At 43.7% G+C, this 19,857-nt stretch overlaps 1 protein-coding gene across 2 annotated transcripts; it reads right to left on the bottom strand.

Annotated features, from left to right (window-relative positions):
- Positions 1 to 132: 132 nt before the first annotated feature.
- Positions 133 to 18,714, bottom strand: LOC310836977 (tumor necrosis factor receptor superfamily member 6-like). 2 transcript variants are annotated; one of them, XM_083723050.1, is made up of 11 exons: positions 18,608 to 18,714; positions 12,841 to 12,925; positions 11,014 to 11,145; positions 9,951 to 10,059; positions 9,154 to 9,224; positions 6,409 to 6,546; positions 5,014 to 5,036; positions 3,825 to 3,875; positions 3,371 to 3,520; positions 1,746 to 1,815; positions 133 to 1,202 (listed from the first exon to the last, which is right to left on the bottom strand). In XM_083723050.1, the coding sequence occupies exons 1-11, from the start codon at positions 18,659 to 18,661 to the stop codon at positions 904 to 906; spliced, it is 1,182 nt and encodes a 393-aa protein (XP_083579176.1). In that variant the 5' UTR covers positions 18,662 to 18,714; the 3' UTR covers positions 133 to 903. The 2 variants fall into 2 exon arrangements, with proteins under 2 accessions (XP_083579176.1, XP_083579177.1); XM_083723051.1 differs by lacking the exon at positions 3,825 to 3,875.
- Between the last annotated feature and the right edge of the window lie 1,143 nt (positions 18,715 to 19,857).

Genomic DNA, 19,857 nt, shown 5'->3' with positions numbered 1-19,857 from the left:
AACTAAGGATGAAGCACTGTTAAGGCTCTTTGGACATTTTAAGTGCTATGTAAATTGGAGCCATTTTGTTTCATTCCCTTTCATCTCACTTTTTTCCTTGTAAATTTCCCCACATATGACATAAGCAATGAATTTTAATAGTAGAAAGTGTTTTATTGACAAGTGTTTAAATATAAAAGATTTGCAAAAGGTATATTTTTTAAATACAAAAAATAAAATCTCACATTTCTAAGATTTCACTGTAAATATAAAGTCCCCCCCCCCTGCCCCCACTCTTCACTGGAGTAACACCTCTACATGATTTTATAACCCTGCAGTTCTGGCTTCAAGCAAATTATGTCTCGTTTCAGCCTGCTGAACGTTAATAAAAACGCTTTGCAATTTATGTAAAACCTTTGGTATTACACTGAAGTTTGGTCACAACAGGAAGCACATTTTATAAAGAACATTTTTTCCCTGATAATGCAAGTGTTAAAGATCCAATATACTCCAGTCCTTTCTGTTGAGTATCTTACAGTAACAATTTCATTGGATATTTGGAAATGGTGTAAAACTGCATCATTTTGAACTGTGTACATTCATTTTCTACCTTCTTTGAACCTGAATGACAAACTGTTTGCAGCTGCTCAGATTTCATTGCAAAAATGTTCAAGTACAGCAATTCACAGGAGCTCAGGTTACAATCTCACATTTTGATGTTACAAAATACATAGATGTAGCTTTGCATCATGCACTGTTGTCCTCTAGACAAATGTACTAGTCTCCATGCTTACCATATTAGCAGCGTGTTCTGCTTATACATCCTCAGCAAAGTTACACGCAGTAAAATAAGGTCAGCAGACCCATACAGTTTGTAGTTTGCAGATTCTGCTCTTGTTCAGTTTTATTTAAAAAACCAAAATATTAGTCTTTAGTCTCCAGTGTTATTATACCTTTGCTTTTTAATTCATTTGTTAGATTGTCATAAATATGTGTAAGCTTCATAGCCCATATGCCATTTAATAATTTAAGCAAAGCATCTTTAATGCCATATCTGTTTTGTAAAGTTTTTAGCATCTGATAACGTTGTTCACCGGTTTGTGAAGGGTGATCATGCTCTATTTCAGCAATGTCATTGTCTTCTAAGCCACTCTTTCTCATAAGAGTCTTCCAGTCATACAGTGGTACCTGCTTCCTTGAGTCGAAATAGATTTCATTCAGCACTACAATACAAGATAATGTTTAGTTTAGAAGGTGTACTTTTAGTACACTCGCATGCTAGTGAACTGCAGTTCAAAAAAACTTTATAGATTTTTCTTTCAATGTGATACTACCTCTTTTCTTCTGCAACATCTAGTTTAAAAGACATAAATACCAGCTATATAGTGCTCAACATACTGCTATTTCAGTTCATGCAAGACAGAATTTGTCTCTGCAAAACATGGGTCAATGACCACTGGCCTCTTGTTCTTCATGCTTGCCTTCCATAGCTTTCTCATATTGGAACTTCTTGAATTCAGCACATTTGGTGTAATAAAACATTTTAATCGGAACAATCAAAGTTGAAAAGAATCAACTTATTCACATACATAAAATTTTAAGTATTTCCTAAAGTTTAAGAACATAGCCAATAAAAAATTGGGACAGACATGAATACTGGATTACCATCATTTTACATCAGGTTAAAATCAGGAAAAATACTTTCTCAATACTTCTGCTGGTTTACAGATCGTGGGGTGGGGAAAACAACACTTGGAAAGACTTACCTTTAACAGAATCAGAATTTTCAGCCGACGCCACCACAACTACTACAGGTTGTTGCCTTGACCCCTGCAACTGGGGGGGGGGGGGGAATAACCGCCATAAATCTCAGTAGTAATTCAGAGATAAAGAATTCATATGATTTGCTTTAGGGTAGTTGGCATGTTATATTTATAAACAGTTCTACAAAAATTCATTAGCAGCAGCAATTTAGCTTTGTGGAATAGCTTTTTGAAGAAACCCACACATCACTGACAAACTTTAAGCAACCTTTCCTATTGCATGCTACAAAAGTGATGATTGTCACAGAATTTATTGAAGCATTTCTTCAAAGTATTATAATTAAGCAAAGGGCCATATTTTAAAATACGATGTTCAAGGGGTTTATTTTACAACAATACAGGCAGCGGCCATTTTAGATATGCCCAATATGTGTGCGATTGTGCACATGGACATTCTGCTGAACCCAGAAGTGACCCAAAAATGTCACCAAAAGGGGAATAATGGGATGCTTGCAGGCTTTTTCAATGGTTTTTCAAATATACGTGGTTTCACTTATATGTGTGAACATAACACCCACATAAATTGTACTCAAAAAGGCAACTCTGTCTTGCTATTTCTTATCTTTTAGTGCTTAAACTTTTCCTAACATTCTTTAACTCTCCATTCAACGGTATTTGTGAGCCAATGAATCACCACAAATATCCAACCAGGATATAAATATTAAATTTCTACAAAGAATGATTCTCATTGAACAACACTAATTAACTCAAAGTACCCCATCTTGGTCCATCCCAAGATGGAGTACTGTAGTACCCACATGGAAAGTAAGGTGAGTCTAGAGCATAGCTGTCAACTTACAGATTTGAAAATAAGGGACCAGCAGCCTCGAAAATAAGGGATCAGCAGCCAAAATAAGGGATTTTCCTAGCACAGGTATGTTCAACCTCTGAGCCCCTCCAAGCCAAAGGCAGAAAGCCCAGCCAGCAGCCAAACAAAGCCTCAAGGAAAACCACCGTCACCTCTCCGCTGGGAAACGCTGAGCAAAGGTGAGTCTCCAGGCAATGCAGCTGATTTGATCAGCACAAGGCATGCAAGCTCCACCCCCCAGTCGTTCTTAGACTTCTTATTGGGTGTGCAACGCAGCCAAGCAACACAGTTGGAGCCTCCCTCCTCCCTGGCCGGCAAGGAGGGAGGGAGAGGAGCTGCTTCCTTTGAAACCCGGGAAATTTAAGGGACATCATCAATAAGGGACAGCAGTGGGACATGGCGCTGGGATAAGGGACTGTCCTGCCAAATAAGGGACGCTTGACAGCTATGGTCTAGAGATACATTTCAGATACTTTTATCAATATTTGCTTTTTTTCCATCTACCTTAAGTATGTTCTTTGCTTGAGCTCCCAACTGCTGTTTTTGGATTGCTGGTACCCAAGAAATAGCCAGCTAACCTAATCAGTTTCTTGCACACCACCATAAAGCAGAGGTGGGGAAACCTCTGGCCCTTCACATGTTGTTGAGCTCCCAACTCTGATAAGATTTAGCTAGCAAGGCCAGTGGTCAGAGATGCTCCCACCCCATAGTCATCAGGTATAGAGAAAATTCCAGTTGAACAGCTTCTACACTTTCTTACATTGGGCTGCAGGCTTGCAGTGGTGGATTCAGTGCTTCCCAGGAGAGGTTCTTCATTTGTGCTGCCCGCTGCCAGGTCGCTTCTGTCAGTATTCCCAGGCAACTTGTTTTCTGACAGAGGACCTGGCTTTTCCATCTGATTTATAAGCAGCTGCAAATAAAAGGAAAAAGCCCTTTTGGTACTAGATGGTTGTCAGCTTTAGGAATGCTTGTTTGTGTCAAAAGCACAATCCTGGACATGTTTACTCAGCAGTACACACTCAGCTGGGGACATTTATTTCCATGCACCTGTTTACAGCAGGGCTAGGTACCTCCAACTGTCATCAGCCCCAGCCATGATGGCTAATGGTAAGGGGTGATTGGAGTTGTAGTAGAGCAACACCAGGAAGCCACAGCTTAGCCACCCCTGGGGTATAGGATCACAGCCTAAGCATAAGAACATCAGAATGTTTTACCGATTCAGATGAAGTTCCATTTGGTCCAGGATTCTTTTTCTTACAGCGTTCCTGGAAGCAGAGACCCAGTTAAAAGCAAGATCCGGTGTGCTTTGTTTTTGTTTTTAAAAAACCCTTCCCTATAAAGGGTTGCATGCACTCAGTGTAACAAACTGGATTGCTGATGCATGCGTGGGCAATATTGGCATGCCAGCATGGCATATTGCTGAGACACAAATCCATAGACTGCTAAAGTACACATGGGCATCAATGATCCACTTTATATACAACCAATAGTTATCTCTCATTATTATTATTATTATTTGGTAACATAGGTTTTATTCATTTTCATATTTAATTTTTTTAACATGGTTATACCGAGATATATCTGTTTACGTTCTACCACATGACATGCAACAAATACATAAATGTAAAACAATAAACATTTCTGAATATACTAACAAAGTTGTGTCAAAATTATTATGTATATTAACAAGTATTGCTTAGATTGATGAATATAAGTAAAAGGTATTTTGTTTCCATAACAATTAGAATTTATATAAAGATGGTGGTTGGGGAATTAAAATGTGTACTTCACGCACGCCAGACTGTGCTGTAAACTATGGCACTGTTCTACCATATGCCTCATTTTTTTGTGCAGCCAATAAAGTCACACCAAACTGCATAAAAACTGACATGTTTCTTTTGACCTCTTGTTAATTTAATTTTTTCTGTCAGTTTTTCCAATAATGCTGCTTGCTAAATTGCATTATACCATTGGCCCACAGTTAATAAACTGAGCCACTATCACTTGTGTACTAGATATCTGCACTATATCATGACACGTTTTCATGACTGCAACAGCACACAGCACTGAGCACATGGAACCCAGTATAGCAAAGGATTTCAAAAAGTAGTTCCTTTATTTCCATGATTAGCTAACACTCTTTCTTGAATGAGACTTCATATCCCCCCTGCCAGGTGTTTAAAAATATGTCATCAAGCTGCAAATTTAACAGGGTTATAACTCATCAATGAGATTATGAGATGCAAGAGACAGACTAACGGAAAGGAACTGACCACAATGTCCTGCTTGACACATCCCACAATGACAACTTCCGGCCCTGTCCAACCAAAATATGGGGAAGGCAGGGAGCTAAGTATACCAGACATGTTTCTATAATAAGGAGTGACATTTATGGACACTTACCCACCAAGGTTGGGCAGAAGTTTCTTGACAGGAATGGTGAGAGAGAGAGAAATGTTTATATATCAGTGTATTGGGTCATAATACAGCAACTTTGAAAGTATTTCAAGACATAACTAAGATTGTTGGAATCAAAATGGAGATGACATGACTGTCATGTTCTCTTCATTCTTAGTTTTATGATTAACACAGTGGATTGAACAGGAGAACCCCCAGAGCAGGGTGAGGGTGGGGACACTGTTCCATTGGGCAAGCAGAAGCACCTGCACCAACGGGATGCCCTCCTTAACACTACATTGCACTCTCTGACGTCAGCCGCTGATTAGGGAGGCAGGTGGCGCTGTGGTTTAAACCACCGTGCCGCTTGGACTTGCGGTGGTTCATATCCCCGCAATGGGCTGAGCTCCCGTTCCTCGATCCCAGCTCCTGCCAACCTAGCAGTTCAAAAGCACACAGTGCAAGCAGATAAATAGGTACTGCTCCGACAGGAAGGTAAATGGCATTTCCATGAGCTGCTCTGGCTTGGCCAGAAGTGGCTTAGTCATGCTGGCCACATGACCCGGAAAAACTGTCTGCGGAGTGGACAAATGCCAGCTCCCTTGGCCTGTAAAGCGAGATGAGCGCCGCAACCCCAGTGTCGTTCACGACTGGACTTAACTGTCAGGGGTCCCTTTACCTAACTTTCAAATAAAATGTTGTTAGTAAGTAAAGTAAAGGGACCCCTGACCATTAGGTCCAGTCGTGACCGACTCTGGGGTTGCGGCGCTCATCTCGCTTTATTGGCCGAGGGAGTCGGCGTACAGCTTCCAGGTCATGTGGCCAGCATGACAAAGCCACTTCTGGCGAACACACGAAAACGCCGTTTACCTTCCCGCTGGAGCGGCACCTATTTATCTACTTGCACCTTGACGTGCTTTCGAACTGCTAGGTTGGCAGGAGCAGGGACCGAGCAACGGGAGCTCACCCCATTGCGGGCATTTGAACCGCCGACCTTCTGATCAGCAAGCCCTAGGCTCTGTGGTTTAAACCACAGCGCCACCCGTGTCCCTAATGTTCTTAGTACTGAAGACTTATTTTAATTTCCAGTTTATGGTTAAATTATAGTTTGCAGGTGGAAAATTCTTTTCCTTCAATTACCCACAGCAGTTTTGTCTATTTGTCCTAAGGTGGCTACCCCACCCCAGTTCTGTGTCACCTATGATAAGGCTATTTGTCCATCTTGTCCAGTATTAACTATTTAACAAAAGCAGAGGTCTTGTACATGACCTACTGCCTGACCCTGGAGAGATCAGGGATTGGTTCTGGGACCTTCTGCAAGCTACACATGTCCTCGGCCACTGAGTGCTGCTCCTTCCCACTGGCTCCTTCCCAAATCCCAGCTGTTTTCTAGGAAATTACCTTCATCGCTTTGACAGAAACCATTTCTTGTAGACTTCCGGCAAAATAATGCAATAGCACCAACGGCAATGATAGCAACAACAACAACAACAACAACAAATGCAATGGCTATATAATTTGAAGTGGCATTCTTGGTTTCTGAAAGGAAAGGAAAAAATAAGCACATTAGAAACAGGTCCCAATCACCAGAACCTTTCACTTGGGCTGAAATATTGGTGAAAGATACACCCAGCTTGCTCTGGGGAACATAATTAACTCATGCTTTACAAAAACTTACCGGGTGCCTCTGATAGTAAACGTAGGAAGGGGGCCACGAAGGAAGACACAGGCCACTATCTCCCAAGAACGCAGCAATGTGGGGTGAAAAATGTTCAGTTTCAGAAGCTCATTAATAACAATGATTGGGTGCCACTTAAAAAAAATACTAGGCAAGAAGAAGCTTGGCAGTTCCGAAATATTCAGCGTTAACTCTCCAAAAACAAATTAAATGTGCAAAATCAGAATACTTGTTAGGGCACCTGAAAATGTGCTGATTTCCTAATTACTGATTTTCTGGAAAACCTACACTACGGCAAGTTTATTTCCTATCCTGAGTTTTTGCTTCAGGCCAGAGCAAGATAGAACAAGAGTACATCCACAGGTCTGCTCAGAGGCAAAACAGGTTATTGCAAAAACCTCTTATTGTAAAACCAGTGGTAATAATAAATAATAATAATAATAATAATAATAATAATTTATACCCCACCCTCTCTGACCAAGACCGAGCTCAGGGCGGCTAACACCAAATATATAATACATTAAAAACACAAAATCAAACGATTGGTCAAAATACAGTTCAAAATCACATTTAAAATCAGAATAAAATTAAGTGGGAACCCACGAATCACAGCCGTAGGGGTGAGGAATATGAAATGTTCACCATGCCCAGCCACCTGTGCTGGTCCCATATGGGCCAATAGAAAGAGCCAAGGGGGCCACTTACATACAGGATCCAATAGAAAAAAGGGGGTCAGACTGGGCTCAGACCAAAGGCCTGGCGGAACAACTCCATCTTGCAGGAAATATGTCAAGTCCCGCAGGGCCCTAGTCTCTTGCGACAGAGCGTTCCACCAGGCTGGGGCCAGGGCTGAAAAGGCTCTGGCCCTGGTCAAGGCCAGTCTAACCTCCTTGAGTAGCCCAACAACTCCAATCAGCTGCAGCCGGCACGACTGAGGTGATGGGAGCTGTATTGCAGAAAAATCTGGAAAGCCACAGATCCTCTACCCCCATGCCATAGGCAACCCCCAAATAGCAGGGACTTGGTCAAATGTAACAATAAATTATGATTTCACATTATGTCCAAATGAGGTCTATGCCTTGTAGCCTCAATCTTGCTGTTAAGTGCACACAGATGTCACCAATTTCAAGTTGTGTTAATTGTACAGAAAGGTAACCAGTTGCAGATTCAGGCTGTCATGTAGCTATTTGCACCCTGGTATATTACACTGTTTCTGCTAATGTGAGTATTTTATTGGAAAAAGAAGAGGTGGATCCTTGAAGTCTTGAGAGAATAGAGGATTTGATTCCTGAACCATCTACAGTGGGGCCTCGCAAGACAAAATTAATTTGTTCCGCAAGTTTTTTCTTCTTGCGAGTTTTTCGTCTTGCGAAGCACGGTTTCCCATAGGAATGCATTGAAAATCAATCAATGCGTTCCTATGGAGACCGTCCGGGGACAGAGGGGAAGCGCCGCGCGCCTTCCCCTCTGTCCCCGGACCTGTTTTAAAGCAAGGGGCAGCGGGGAGAAGATTGCTTCTCCCCGTTGCCTGTCCTCGGACCTGTTTAAAGCAAGGGGCGGCGGGGAGAAGATTGCTTCTCCCCGTTGCCTGCCCCGCAATCTCCGGGGACAAAGGGGAAGGCGCGCACGCCTTCCCCTCTGTCCCCAGACCTGTTTTAAAGCAAGGGAAGGGGCAGCGGGGAGAATCGCTTCTCCCTGTTGCCGCCCCTTGGTTCAAAAGGGGTCCGGGGAGAGAGGGCAAGGCGTGCGCCCCTTCCCCCTTGTCCCCGGAGATTGCGGGGCTGGCAATGGGGAGAAACGATCTTCTCCCCGCCGCCCCTTGCTTCAAAAGAGGTCCGGGGACAGCGGGGAAGATGCGCTGCGCTTCCTCGCTATCCCCGGAGCTTGCGGGGCAAGCTTCGTTTTGTGAAGCAAGCCCATAGGGAAATGCGTCTTGCGAAGCAGCTAAGAAAACAAAAAACTCCTTCGTCTAGCGAGTTTTTCATCTTCCGAGGCGTTCGTCTTGCGGGGTACCACTGTACCATAGGAGATAGCAGGCAAAGCTGCCAAAAGTGTAACACGAGTTTTCCAGTTCCGCTCTAAACAGGCTTTAAAATGGTAACACTATGGGCAGGGCCAGTTAGTTCTTATCTTTTTACCATACTTAAATATTTTTAGGTGCTTTATAAATAAAAAGTGGAACCTGCAACAAAATGTTGTAGTGTTGACTATTCCTGTTCACTATTCCAGTCAGATAGCTATGCTATCTTCAAGAGTACTCAATTCCACTAGGGCAGGCATAGGTAAACTCGGCCCTCCAGATATTTTTGGGACTACAACTCCCATGATCCCTAGCTAACAGGACCAGTGGTCAGGGATGATGGGAACTGTAGTCCCAAAACATCTGGAGGGCAGAGTTTGCTTGAGGCGGCCCACTACAAAAAGCAAGAGAGGCGGTCATTCTGGAAAACAAAGTGTTCATACTGTACCTGTAAGAGAGCCACACTTCATATCTGTAGTGGCATTGCAGTTTTCCACAGGAATCTGCCCTTCAGGACACCTAGATGTTAGGTTTAAAAACAAGATGACAGACTTTCTAATCAGCTAGGGCATCTGTGCCTTCTAAAGACGTGCAGCTTAAACTTGTCTCTTCAGATAGATGTGCAAACTTCATAGAAAATGAATTTGCTATTAAAAGTTATGAGAATTTCTCACATTACGGATGACCAATAACAAATATTTTATTTTTAAAAGTTAATCTTCATAAATTTTAAAATTAGCATTCTTATTTTAAATACAAAATTGTTAAAATTTAAACGGACCATAAGCACCTAAAGAATTCAGCTATTATCTTTCAAATTCCATTAGATATTCCATCAACTCTGCTGGATCACCCCCCCACCCCCAACTTTCACCTAGTAGAAACTATTCCATCAGACTACCTGTATTGTTTCTAACTCACCTGGTCATTATGAAAACTGTAACTCTTAAGAACCTGCATTTAAGTTTGCTTTTTCCTCCACCCAATGCAGCCCTCAACTTGCCCAGCACAAAGGGGCTTTGGACTTTTCTGCCAATCATTATATTAACCAATCAGTATGCCTCATTTCTTAGGAAATACAAGTACCAAAAAGAGACCCGATTTAAAAACAAATTATTTAAAATTTGCCTTTCTTCTTGGGTTTTTTTTTATTATAAGAGATCACTTTTATTTAAAGTCAATCTGCGCCAACAGTACCCAAGCCTCTCTCTAAAGACAGCCACACTAACCCATTAATGTACGTACTTTGTCGTGCACGGGGCACATTCCTCACAACTTGGGGGGCAGAAATACCCGGCTTTACACCGACATTCAGTGTTACTCTTCACAGTGCAGCTCCTCACCATTTCAAAACCTAAAAAAAAGGATAGAAATAAATCTGCAATGCTTCCTAAAATTGTCAATGGTCATCCTCTCTTTTCATAGAAGCATTAAAGTGTAGGAAGGGCCACATGTTCAAAACATTTAGAGAACCAATAGATTAACCTTGCCAACAAAGGTCCGTCTAGTTGAAGCTATGGTTTTCCCAGTAGTGATGTATGGAAGTGAGAGCTGGACCATAAAGAAGGCTGATCGCCGAAGAATTGATACTTTTGAATTATGGTGCTGGAGGAGACTCTTGAGAGTCCCATAGACTGCAAGAAGATCAAGCCTCTCCATTCTTAAGGAAATCAGCCCTGAGTGCTCACTGGAAGGACAGATCCTGAAGCTGAGGCTCCAATACTTTGGCCACCTCATGAGAAGAGAAGACTCCCTGGAAAAGTCCCTGATGTTGGGAAAGATGGAGGGCACAAGGAGAAGGGGACGACAGAGGATGAGATGGTTGAATAGTGTTCTCAAAGCTACAAACATGAGTCTGACCAAACTGCGGGAGGCAGCGGAAGACAGGAGTGCCTGGCGTGCTCTGGTCCATGGGGTGACAAAGAGTTGGACATGACTAAACGACTAAACAACAACAAAGGATACAAAGCAACTCAAAGATCCCTAAGTGAACACTGCCTTGGAAAGAACTAGCATTCAAGGTGGTCCCACTTCTAGGTCATGAAGTGGGTGGGAAATCAGGGACAGGGAACCTCTTGCCCTCCAGATGTTACTTAACTCCATCAGCCCCAGCCAGCATGGCCAATAGCCAGAGATGATGAGAGATGTAGTTCAGCACCATTCTGGAGGACCATAGTTTAAATAGATTGTGGTGGATCCCTTCAGCAGACTATTAAAGCAAAACAAAATACAACTGACTGGGAGAAGACAGCTGACCTTTTAAAACCCTAGCGTCAGAAAGCAACCAGTTCACAAAACCATACTGTACCAGATTTGCAAACATCACAAGGCAAGCATTTCTGAAGTCCATTTGCATGAGCAGTGTAGTCTATTCCTTCCTGGCAGGGTGCACAGATTCCAGAAGTATGTGGCGTAATGCAGCTTTCAGCAACATAGGTACCTATTATATGGGGACATCAAAAAAATTCAAGGTTAAAAGCATGTTAATTAAGGTATTTGCAGAATGCATACCTCTGACTTTATCTGCAATGTGAACCTTTTTGCTTAAATTAAGGTTACAAAGGTGTCAATCTATAAAGAATGTAAGCAGCCCAATCTTATGTGTGTTTACACAGGTCAGCGTGTACAAGTTGGCTGCACATTTACTGGAAAGTGAATTCCACAGAACTGCATGGGACTAATCCCCAGAGCTATTGTCTGGAGTGAGAGAGATTGGGGCAGAAGTATCAGTCTGCTGCAGAAGAGCTCTGATGGTGGAGCCATACCTGCCAGAGGCCCCTACTATGCCCCCTCAAAAAACACAGGAAGAGATTGAACACCTGTAGCAGCAGGTCCCTAAATGGGGTGCTCCACTGGTGGGGCACAGGCGCCTTTTTCCAATATTTAAACCAGAAATTTATTTTAAATGCAGAACATTTCAAAAGGGTGTTACATTTAGGCTTTAATAATTAAAGATAGCTCCTTATCATTCTTTCAGATCTAACACAAGCATATTTTTGGAGAAGTGTACCATAGTGGGTAGATTAGATAACTGAGACTGGGAAGGCTCATGCCTGAATCTCAATTCCACCCCTAGCAACCTTGGGGTAGCCATCATCTCTCAGCCTAACCCTACCTCAAGCGATATGTGTGAGCAGAAAAAGGGAGAGGAGGAGAGTCTCCGTTTTGGAGGAAGGCTTTGGACAAATGAAATTGATTAAAGGCAGAATTCAACTACCCCGTCACGCTGGCAAAAGCCAATGGGGCTATCGATACCCCTCCTCCCCCAAATCTACTTCGGAGGGTTGGGAGATCCCTCAGAACAGCATGCCTGGGGAGGAGAGGGGAGACTGTTCTACAAGCCCAAGTATTTCTGCTTGCCCAACAGTACGATCTCCTTAGCACTGGGTTGGAAGAGTTCCAGAGGGTCATCTAGTCCAACCCCTTGCCATGCATGAATCTTTTGCCCAACATGGGGCTCGAGCTCACAAGCCTGAGATTAAGAGTCTTGTGCTCTACTGACTTGAGCTATGGTACCAGAAAGCTTACACTGGTTTAAATGGTTCCTAACCTTTCTGAAATTTATTCACTTTTGCAACAGAAAATCATTTTCTTGACAAGCTCCCAGGTCAGAGGCATTTTACAGAGAAAGTGTATTATTTTTTTCCATAAAGGATGCAAATTCCCAAAGGCAGGAGCAGGGGAGAAAAGAAGAGGAGGAAGATATACTATAAATAACTGCTTCCACCTCCCCCACAATCTATTTCACCTTTAAAGTGAATCTGCACTACTGCTAGCAAACCAGCATACATGTTTCAATAAACACATAAATGTGTGCTTTGGTCCTAATATTTGCCTATTTGACAGAATAGCTGAGATAGTCTTTGATGAAATATATAGGAAAGAGTACCATATAAATGCTAAACATGATGAACAAATCCTTTTCAATAAGCTTTGGGGCACGCATAGGCAAACTCAGCCCTCCAGACGTTTTGAGACTACAATTCCCATCATCCTTGATCACTGGACCTGTTAGCTAGGGATGATGGGAGCTGTAGTCCCCAAACATCTGGAGGGCCGAGTTTGCCTATGCCTCTCCAACAAAGAGAGACTCCGTTATTTTGCTAAATATTTAAGCCACTGAATGACCACTTACCTGCAGGGCATAGTTTGCAACAATGTCCCCCAGAATCAAGATATTTTCCATGATCACATTGACGTATCAACCGTGGAGATTTAACCTAAAGAGATTCAGAGAGACAGGCTTCATAGGAATGGACTTCCCAGGTGCATCATCCCATCTTAATATGAGATTTATTGGCTATTTAAAAACTCACTTTCCAGGACTTCAGCATATTCACAGGGAGAACACCTAAACATTCCTTTGCTAAGCTTTCAAGTAGAGCTCAATTCAAAATTTTGCTTTTTAAACACTCATATCAAACTTTTATTCTCCTCATAGCAACCAGAAAAAGAGGTGTGAAACAATCTTTCCCACATAAAAAATGCACCAAGCAAAACTCCTTTTGACATTTTGGGTAAAAGAGTTTCCTGCAATAAGAAATACCCTCTGACATGAGGAAAGGCAAGCAGTAAAGCTTTAAGGCAAGGATGGGGAGGCAGTGGCCTTCTGGTCAGCATGGCCAATGGGATGATGGGAGTTGTAGTCTAGGAGCAACAGCTGCGTTCCCCATCCCAGATATGAGACATACATTATTTTAAAGGGTTTACCCTTGTCCTGCATGCAAATTGTGGGCTTCCTGCTTTTAGAACTGAAGAAGGAATTGGACAGTAGCATGGACAGAGGGAAAGTTCATGATGTGCTGAAAAGTTAATGCCAACTCACTCATTTCCATGAGAAGAAAGGCGGCCTAACTCCAGCTCCTTATTGCAATTTATACAATCCGGATCAGTGTGCTACAACTGGAGCGGAAGTGCAAGTTAGGAAGTTCTGCTGAATGGAAAATGCAAGCAAGCCAAGAAACACACGAAGTTGTTTTGACATGAATAAGTGGATTACATTCAAGCACACCTCTGAGGACTAGAATGTTATATTATAAAATAAAATCCGGGGTGTTAAAATGGGACAGTTCTGGAGCAGCACTTTCACCAAAAATCTTGGCTGTATTAGCAAGCACAAAATTTTAAATTTCTAAGCAGCTTCACCAATGCCAGTGGGATTTTCACAATGTGGTTGTTCAATCTATTAGTCAACAGGAGTTTTCTGAGTGATCCATGAACTTCTCAAACCCTAATAATAATAAATTTTATTTATACCCCGCCCTCCCCAGCCAAGGCCGGGCTCAGGGTGGCTAACAAGCAATAATAAGAACAAGTTGAATGAATACAACTTAAAAAACAAGATTAAAACATTAAAATGCAGCCTCATCACAGGAGGAGAAAGGAAAAACAGGCTGGCTTCAGGCTATTGGAAACAGGGAGAATTCAGAGTGCAATTTCACAACTTGGAACTCTACTTTTAAGCTGCACATATAAATATAGTGGTCAGCTCTGACATTGAAAGATGATTAGTGGTAAAAAGGTGTGGTTCTCAAACTGATCAGAGACAAGATAAAAATGTGAACAAGCCTACATGTTCAACAATTAATTCTGAGTCTAAATGCATGACAAAGAAAGAGATCAGAACCACCCTTGTTAGCGCAAAACATAAACTTCTGCAATGGGAAACGGTGAACCTGTTGTGCAATGGGAATAGGCCCTACCACTAGGTGTGGTAGAGATAAGGCCAAAGTCAACTTTGGGATGGACTACATAGCTCAGTGGTAGATCACTTGCCTTGTACAAAAATGGCCTCACAACCAATTCCAAATGGTGGCTGGTATCCCTGGGACTAGTAGGACACCAGGCAAGGAACCCAACAGTAGGTGGAGTCAGAGCCAATGAAAGGAGCTACTGCAGCCAATGACAGGCAGAATTGACAGGTTCTAGTTTTGTCCCCCAGCCTCCTCCCTGCTGAACTGTACAAGGGTGAGGAGGCTGAGGAGGAGGAAGTTAACAGCCAGTGTCACTTCCTAGACTGGCTGTAAGTAAAAAGGTAGGCAGGCAGGGGCCAGCTGAGAGCGGTGTCCTGTTGAAAGGGATCAGATGCAGGGTTCTGCAAGAGATCCCAGAGAGTCACTGCCAGTAAATCACCCTGGGCTAAGTGGACTAATGGTCTGAAATTGCACGTGGCAACTTCCACTATTCCTATCCCGCTGATTTAAACAGAATGAATTTCCAAGTTGTGCCTTGAACACTAGGCTGTAAACCAAAAGTAGGGAGATAGCTGGAGAGATTTCAATAACAAAAAACTAGAAAGCAGAAGAGACTCTTTTCTTCATTGCACTCAGTTTGAGAACCAGGGTGAAAAAGCAATACAGTGGTACCTCGGGTTAAGTACTTAATTCGTTCTGGAGGTTCGTTCTTAACCTGAAACTGTTCTTAACCTAAAGCACCACTTTAGCTAATGGGGCCTCCTGCTGCCGGAGCCCGATTTCTGATCTCATCCTGAAGCAAAGTTCTTAACCCGAGGTAATATTTCTGGGTTAGCAGAGTTTGTAACCTGAAGCGTATGTAACCTGAAGCGTATGTAACTCGAGGTACCACTGTACACAGAGTGAATTAAAGCACAATGATCTCAAGGTGATTTAGTAGTGAAAGCAAAAACTAATTAGGATGTGCACATTAGTTTTTCTCTGTGGCATCTACTGACTACCAAAAGAATGCACTTTGTGAAAATGCTGTTATGTGGCTTGTTACCTAGATGCAAAGTCTGTTATTTTCCCCTTGGGTTGGCAGAGGCTGATGGAGAAATTGCATTTCAGACATTCAGTATTTATTTTTAATGCTAACATTTTATCAAATTGCTAATGTTACTGAGACATTTAACAATCAAGAACATTCCACCTTACATTCCAACTGAAAAAAATCGCATTTACTTGAAAATTGTCTGTGTTTAGAATCACAGAGACTTAGTTGGAAATTATTTCAATCTAAATCTGTAAGATACATTTCCAAGCTGCTGTGGTAATATCAGCTGCACTTATACTGCCACAGTCCAAGGAAAATTTACAATAAAATTAAATTATTCAGTGAATTTACAGTGCAATATTAATCATGCCTATTTGGAAGCAAACCCCATCATGTTCAAATGGGGGAACTGTGTATGTATGGGATTGCAGCCTTTGGAATATAGCACCTTGCCTATGGTACCTACGTGTGCTCTCATTTAGGAACCTTACAAGGCCAGATCTGCTAAGCAGCACTTGTTGAACTTAATAACTTAATTTTACAGTGTACTGGTCCTGACTGCTATAGAGGGGATGCATAAAAATTCACTGCAAAATAAATAAATATTATGTCAGGGAGAAGTCTTTGCTAGTTTTCCTAGGGGAAAACAATCAAAATTACAACCACCCCTGTCCACCTGCAGTTCGAAATTAGCACACGAATATCCAGTGGCCTGGTCACTTTTCTTTATGCTTTTGTTTAAATCTGTCCATCAAAACAAGCTATACAGTAGCTGCAAATTGCAAAGCAATAGCAGCAAATCAGCCAGCAACAAAGACATGCTATATATGCTGTAAACAAGGTACAAAAACTAATAAAATCCACAACCACTCATAAACATATATGTTTACATAGAGAGAGCAAAACAAAAAAAAAACAAAAAAGTAACGTAAAATGTGCATACAACAGTCACATTTGTTATGGTTTGAATGCTTGGTACCCTGATACATAATTTTTAAATTAAATAATTGAGATTACAAAGTAGAAAATTTAAAGTAGAAAAAGTAGAAAATTTCTTGCTTCCAGGGTATTCTGTGGAGTAGGTAGTACCATAAGCAGGTATTTTAAAATTTGTTTTAAAGACCTATACCCCTATCTTTTAAAGAAGGTAAGCTCTAAGATGGCTTGTATAATAAAACATTACTAAATAGAACTTTTAAAGCCACATTTGCCCTGTTACACTTAACCATGTGGTTGGATATATAGAGCGATGAGGAAAATGATACTTTTAAAGGGAACCGAAAAGTTTTATCCATTCAAAACTTGAATACATTCAATACTGCAATCCTAAACTGCTTCGTTCCAGAGCAAGTCCCACACATGCTCAATAGCACTTACTCCTAGAGAGGAATAGAACTGCAGGCCTAACAGCAGTAGCCTATGGACACTCATTCAAAAGTAAACCCTCTTGTGCCCTTGGAGGGGTTACTCCTCTGGAAGTACAGATGTGCAGCTTGCATTTTGCTGGCCAATAGCAGGTCTAGTACAACTGATTTCCCAACTACTCTACCAGTCTTGGACATCTGAAGAGCTACTAAAGCTGGATCTAAACACATCAAAGAAGCGTTTCAGTTAAGCACGTTGTACAGTGGTGCCTCGCAAGACGAAATTAATTCGTTCCGCGAGTTGCTTCGTCTTGTGATTTTTTCGTCTTGCGGAGCGCGGATTCCCTGGGTATTAACGGCTTTAAGAAAAAGGAAGCAAACCCGCAAGACGTTTTCGTCTTGCGAAGCAAGCCCATAGGGAAAATCGTCTTGAAAAGCAACTCAAGAAACGAAAAACCCTTTCGTCTTGCGCGTTTTTCGTCTAGCGAGGCATTCGTCTTGCGAGGTACCACTGTAAATGTAAACAGGGAATTCCGGTAGGGGAAAATGGGAGGGCACAGCGCCGTCTGCATATACCATGCATATAAATCCCTCTTTCTTTACCAATCTAGCTTCTCCAAACATAGGTCTCTGCCCCGTTGTTTTCCCATTTCAATCTTCCTAAAAGCATTTCTGTCTCAAGCAATCATCCTGTTTAAATCAACTATTTAAACTGATTCCCCCACCTTTCAGGCCATAAAGGTGGAAAAAGTGTTTGCATATCAGGAGCTAGGCTAGTAAAAATATTTCGGGCCGATCATCTTTATTAAACTATTTGCAGTAGAACATAGGAATAGACGTAATGAAAATCTGATATTGGAGAGGAAAGGGGGGGAGCCGCCAAGTGTGTCTGAATGTGTCGAAGAACGCGAAAAGCAAAGTCTTCTCGAATCCCGGAAGCCCTCTGCCTGACGTCACAGGGTATTAACATGCCGTTACCCTCAATGAATGACGTCACCATTAATGGTTATTGCAACATCAAGAATTGACTTCAGGCGGAGAAGGGAATCGCTTTGCCTTGCGGATTTGAAGGCGGGTCGCAAGAGGACCCCCTGGGGAACGCCTACGCCCATCCCACTTTCGTTTCCTCGGACTTCCCATCGTTTCTGGGAAGTGCAAAGCCTCGTTTGAGAAACGGCGGAGCCGATCTCCCTCTCGAAGCGCCTCCAACTTCCAAGAACCCCCCCCCCCCTAAAAAAAAAAAGCCAACCGCCGCCTTTGTTAACTTTCCGCTCTTCGGAAAGTTCGCTTGTCCGATTGCCTGTGCGGGCAGGAGCCATTTTGAGCAGAATCGGGGAGAAAGCCGAAGCGAGCCAAAACTTGGGAACCGGCCGGCTTCCTTATCGGCCGCGAACACAAGCGGCGCGCGGCGCAAGGTCCGCGGCGGCAGGTCACGAGGAAGGCGCTTCCCCGCGAGAACCCAGAAGACCCGGGTGCCGCGGGAAGGGGGACCCCGCTCCCCACCAGTCCCAGCCAGCGGCGCCGGGGGGAGCTGCTGCTGCTGGGAGCCCCAACAAGGAGGACTCGCTCCGGAGATCCCGGCGCCTCCCAGCCCGGGGCCGCTTCGCCGCGCGGAGCAACTTTCCTGCGGGGAGTGAAAGGCGGCGCAGTAAAAACAATGGCTCGCGGGCAAGGCAGGCGCGCGCCGCTCGGCCCTTGGGGCCCTCCTGCTGCCGCTGCCCGGCGCCCAACTCGCGAGGAGAGCGGCGCTGCCTTCTGCTCTCCTCTGCTGCCCCGGGGTTCCCGCTCTCGCTGCCCGTCCTCACTCACCACCTGAAGCGCCAAGGCCGTCAACAGCACCGCCGCCCTCAACGCCACCGCCATAGCTCCAAATGGGGCGAAAAAGCACTGCACCTTCGCGCTGAGGAAGCGGGCCCCCGCCCGCTCTCAATTGGGGAGGAGCAACTTCGGCCCTGCCCCTTGAGAACTGATATTGGGCGGTTCCTTCTCTCTCCAACCCCGCCCGCCCGCGCGGAAGAAAGTTATTGGGAAGTTGCAAGAAAGAGAATCGGTGCCATGTTCGGGGTCCCCCCCCCCCCAGGAGAGGGAATGTGTAGCCTTAGCCCTATCTGGTAAAAAAGAAATAAATAAAAGGAATCGGGGATCGTTTATCCGTGAGAGATGGCGTGAGATTTCTGGCCGCAGCCCTCATACCTGAGTTCTCAATGGCCCGCGCTCTTTTTCTTTATGCTGTCCTTTTCATTTAACATGATTAGCAGACCGCTTGGTTGTGAGAAACTCTATGAGCAGCTTACGGAAATAACAGAATAAAGCATTGCAATTTGGGATTCATAAACAGTTGAAACAGGAGATGGGAGAAGGCTCTTCTTTACACACATCCCACCCAGAACGTGAAGAGCAAGAGGCGAACCTGGCAGGCTAGCTATGGGGCGGGGAGGGGGAGCATGAACAAGGGGGCTGTCCATTCCTTTGCCAGTGTTGATGCCTGTAATGTGTAGGGTAGCTGCAGGGACGGGGAGGTGGGAGCAGCCTGCGAAGTGATGGTGCCCCTCCTCTTCCAGGGGAATATTTTACCCAGGGCTTCCTCAAACCTAACAGCACCCAGGTTGGGCAGGTGGAGAGAGGGAGGAAGCAGGGCTCGTGATACTGTCAGGGTGTGGTCCTGATTGAATCAGGCAACAGGATTGACTCAGGAGTTCTATAGCCCAGGGCACGTTGGAAGTAAGACACCCTCTTCCCCGTACCAATGGAGGGAGGTGGCCAGACGAAATGTGAGAACAACATTAAAGTGCTCTGGCAGTACCCAGTGGGCCATTTGTGCGAACTGCTCTCCAGTTCCTGCCCACCACTCCATGCACAAATATCAACACATGATGGTCCCCCACCTAACCCCCAGACTATTTCAAGAGAGATGGGGCAAGCAGTCCAGATTTTGTCTATTGTGGTTCAGCTCACTTAGTTGTAAATTTCTAAGCCAAATTAGCAGTAGTGGCACGGGGGGGGGGGGGGATCGGGTATGGGGGAGAGTGGAGGACAGAAGACACAGAGTATATTTCTAG

The sequence above is a fragment of the Podarcis gaigeae genome, assembly GCF_964106915.1.
Source record: "Podarcis gaigeae genome assembly, chromosome: 1".
In the NCBI taxonomy this organism is placed as follows: Eukaryota; Metazoa; Chordata; class Lepidosauria; order Squamata; family Lacertidae; genus Podarcis; species Podarcis gaigeae.
This window is presented reverse-complemented; position numbering and strand designations above follow the sequence as displayed.

Bases quoted from the DNA above. Each gene is read 5' to 3' on its own strand.
- LOC310836977 (XM_083723050.1), bottom strand. From the start codon at position 18,661: ATGGCGGTGGCGTTGAGGGCGGCGGTGCTGTTGACGGCCTTGGCGCTT. The intron at 6,547-9,153 runs GTACAGTATGAA...CTTTCCTTTCAG, and splicing joins GAAGTGTGGCTCTCTTACAG to AAACCAAGAATGCCACTTCA. The intron at 3,521-3,824 runs GTAAAACATTCT...TTTTATTTGCAG, and splicing joins ATGGAACTTCATCTGAATCG to CTGCTTATAAATCAGATGGA.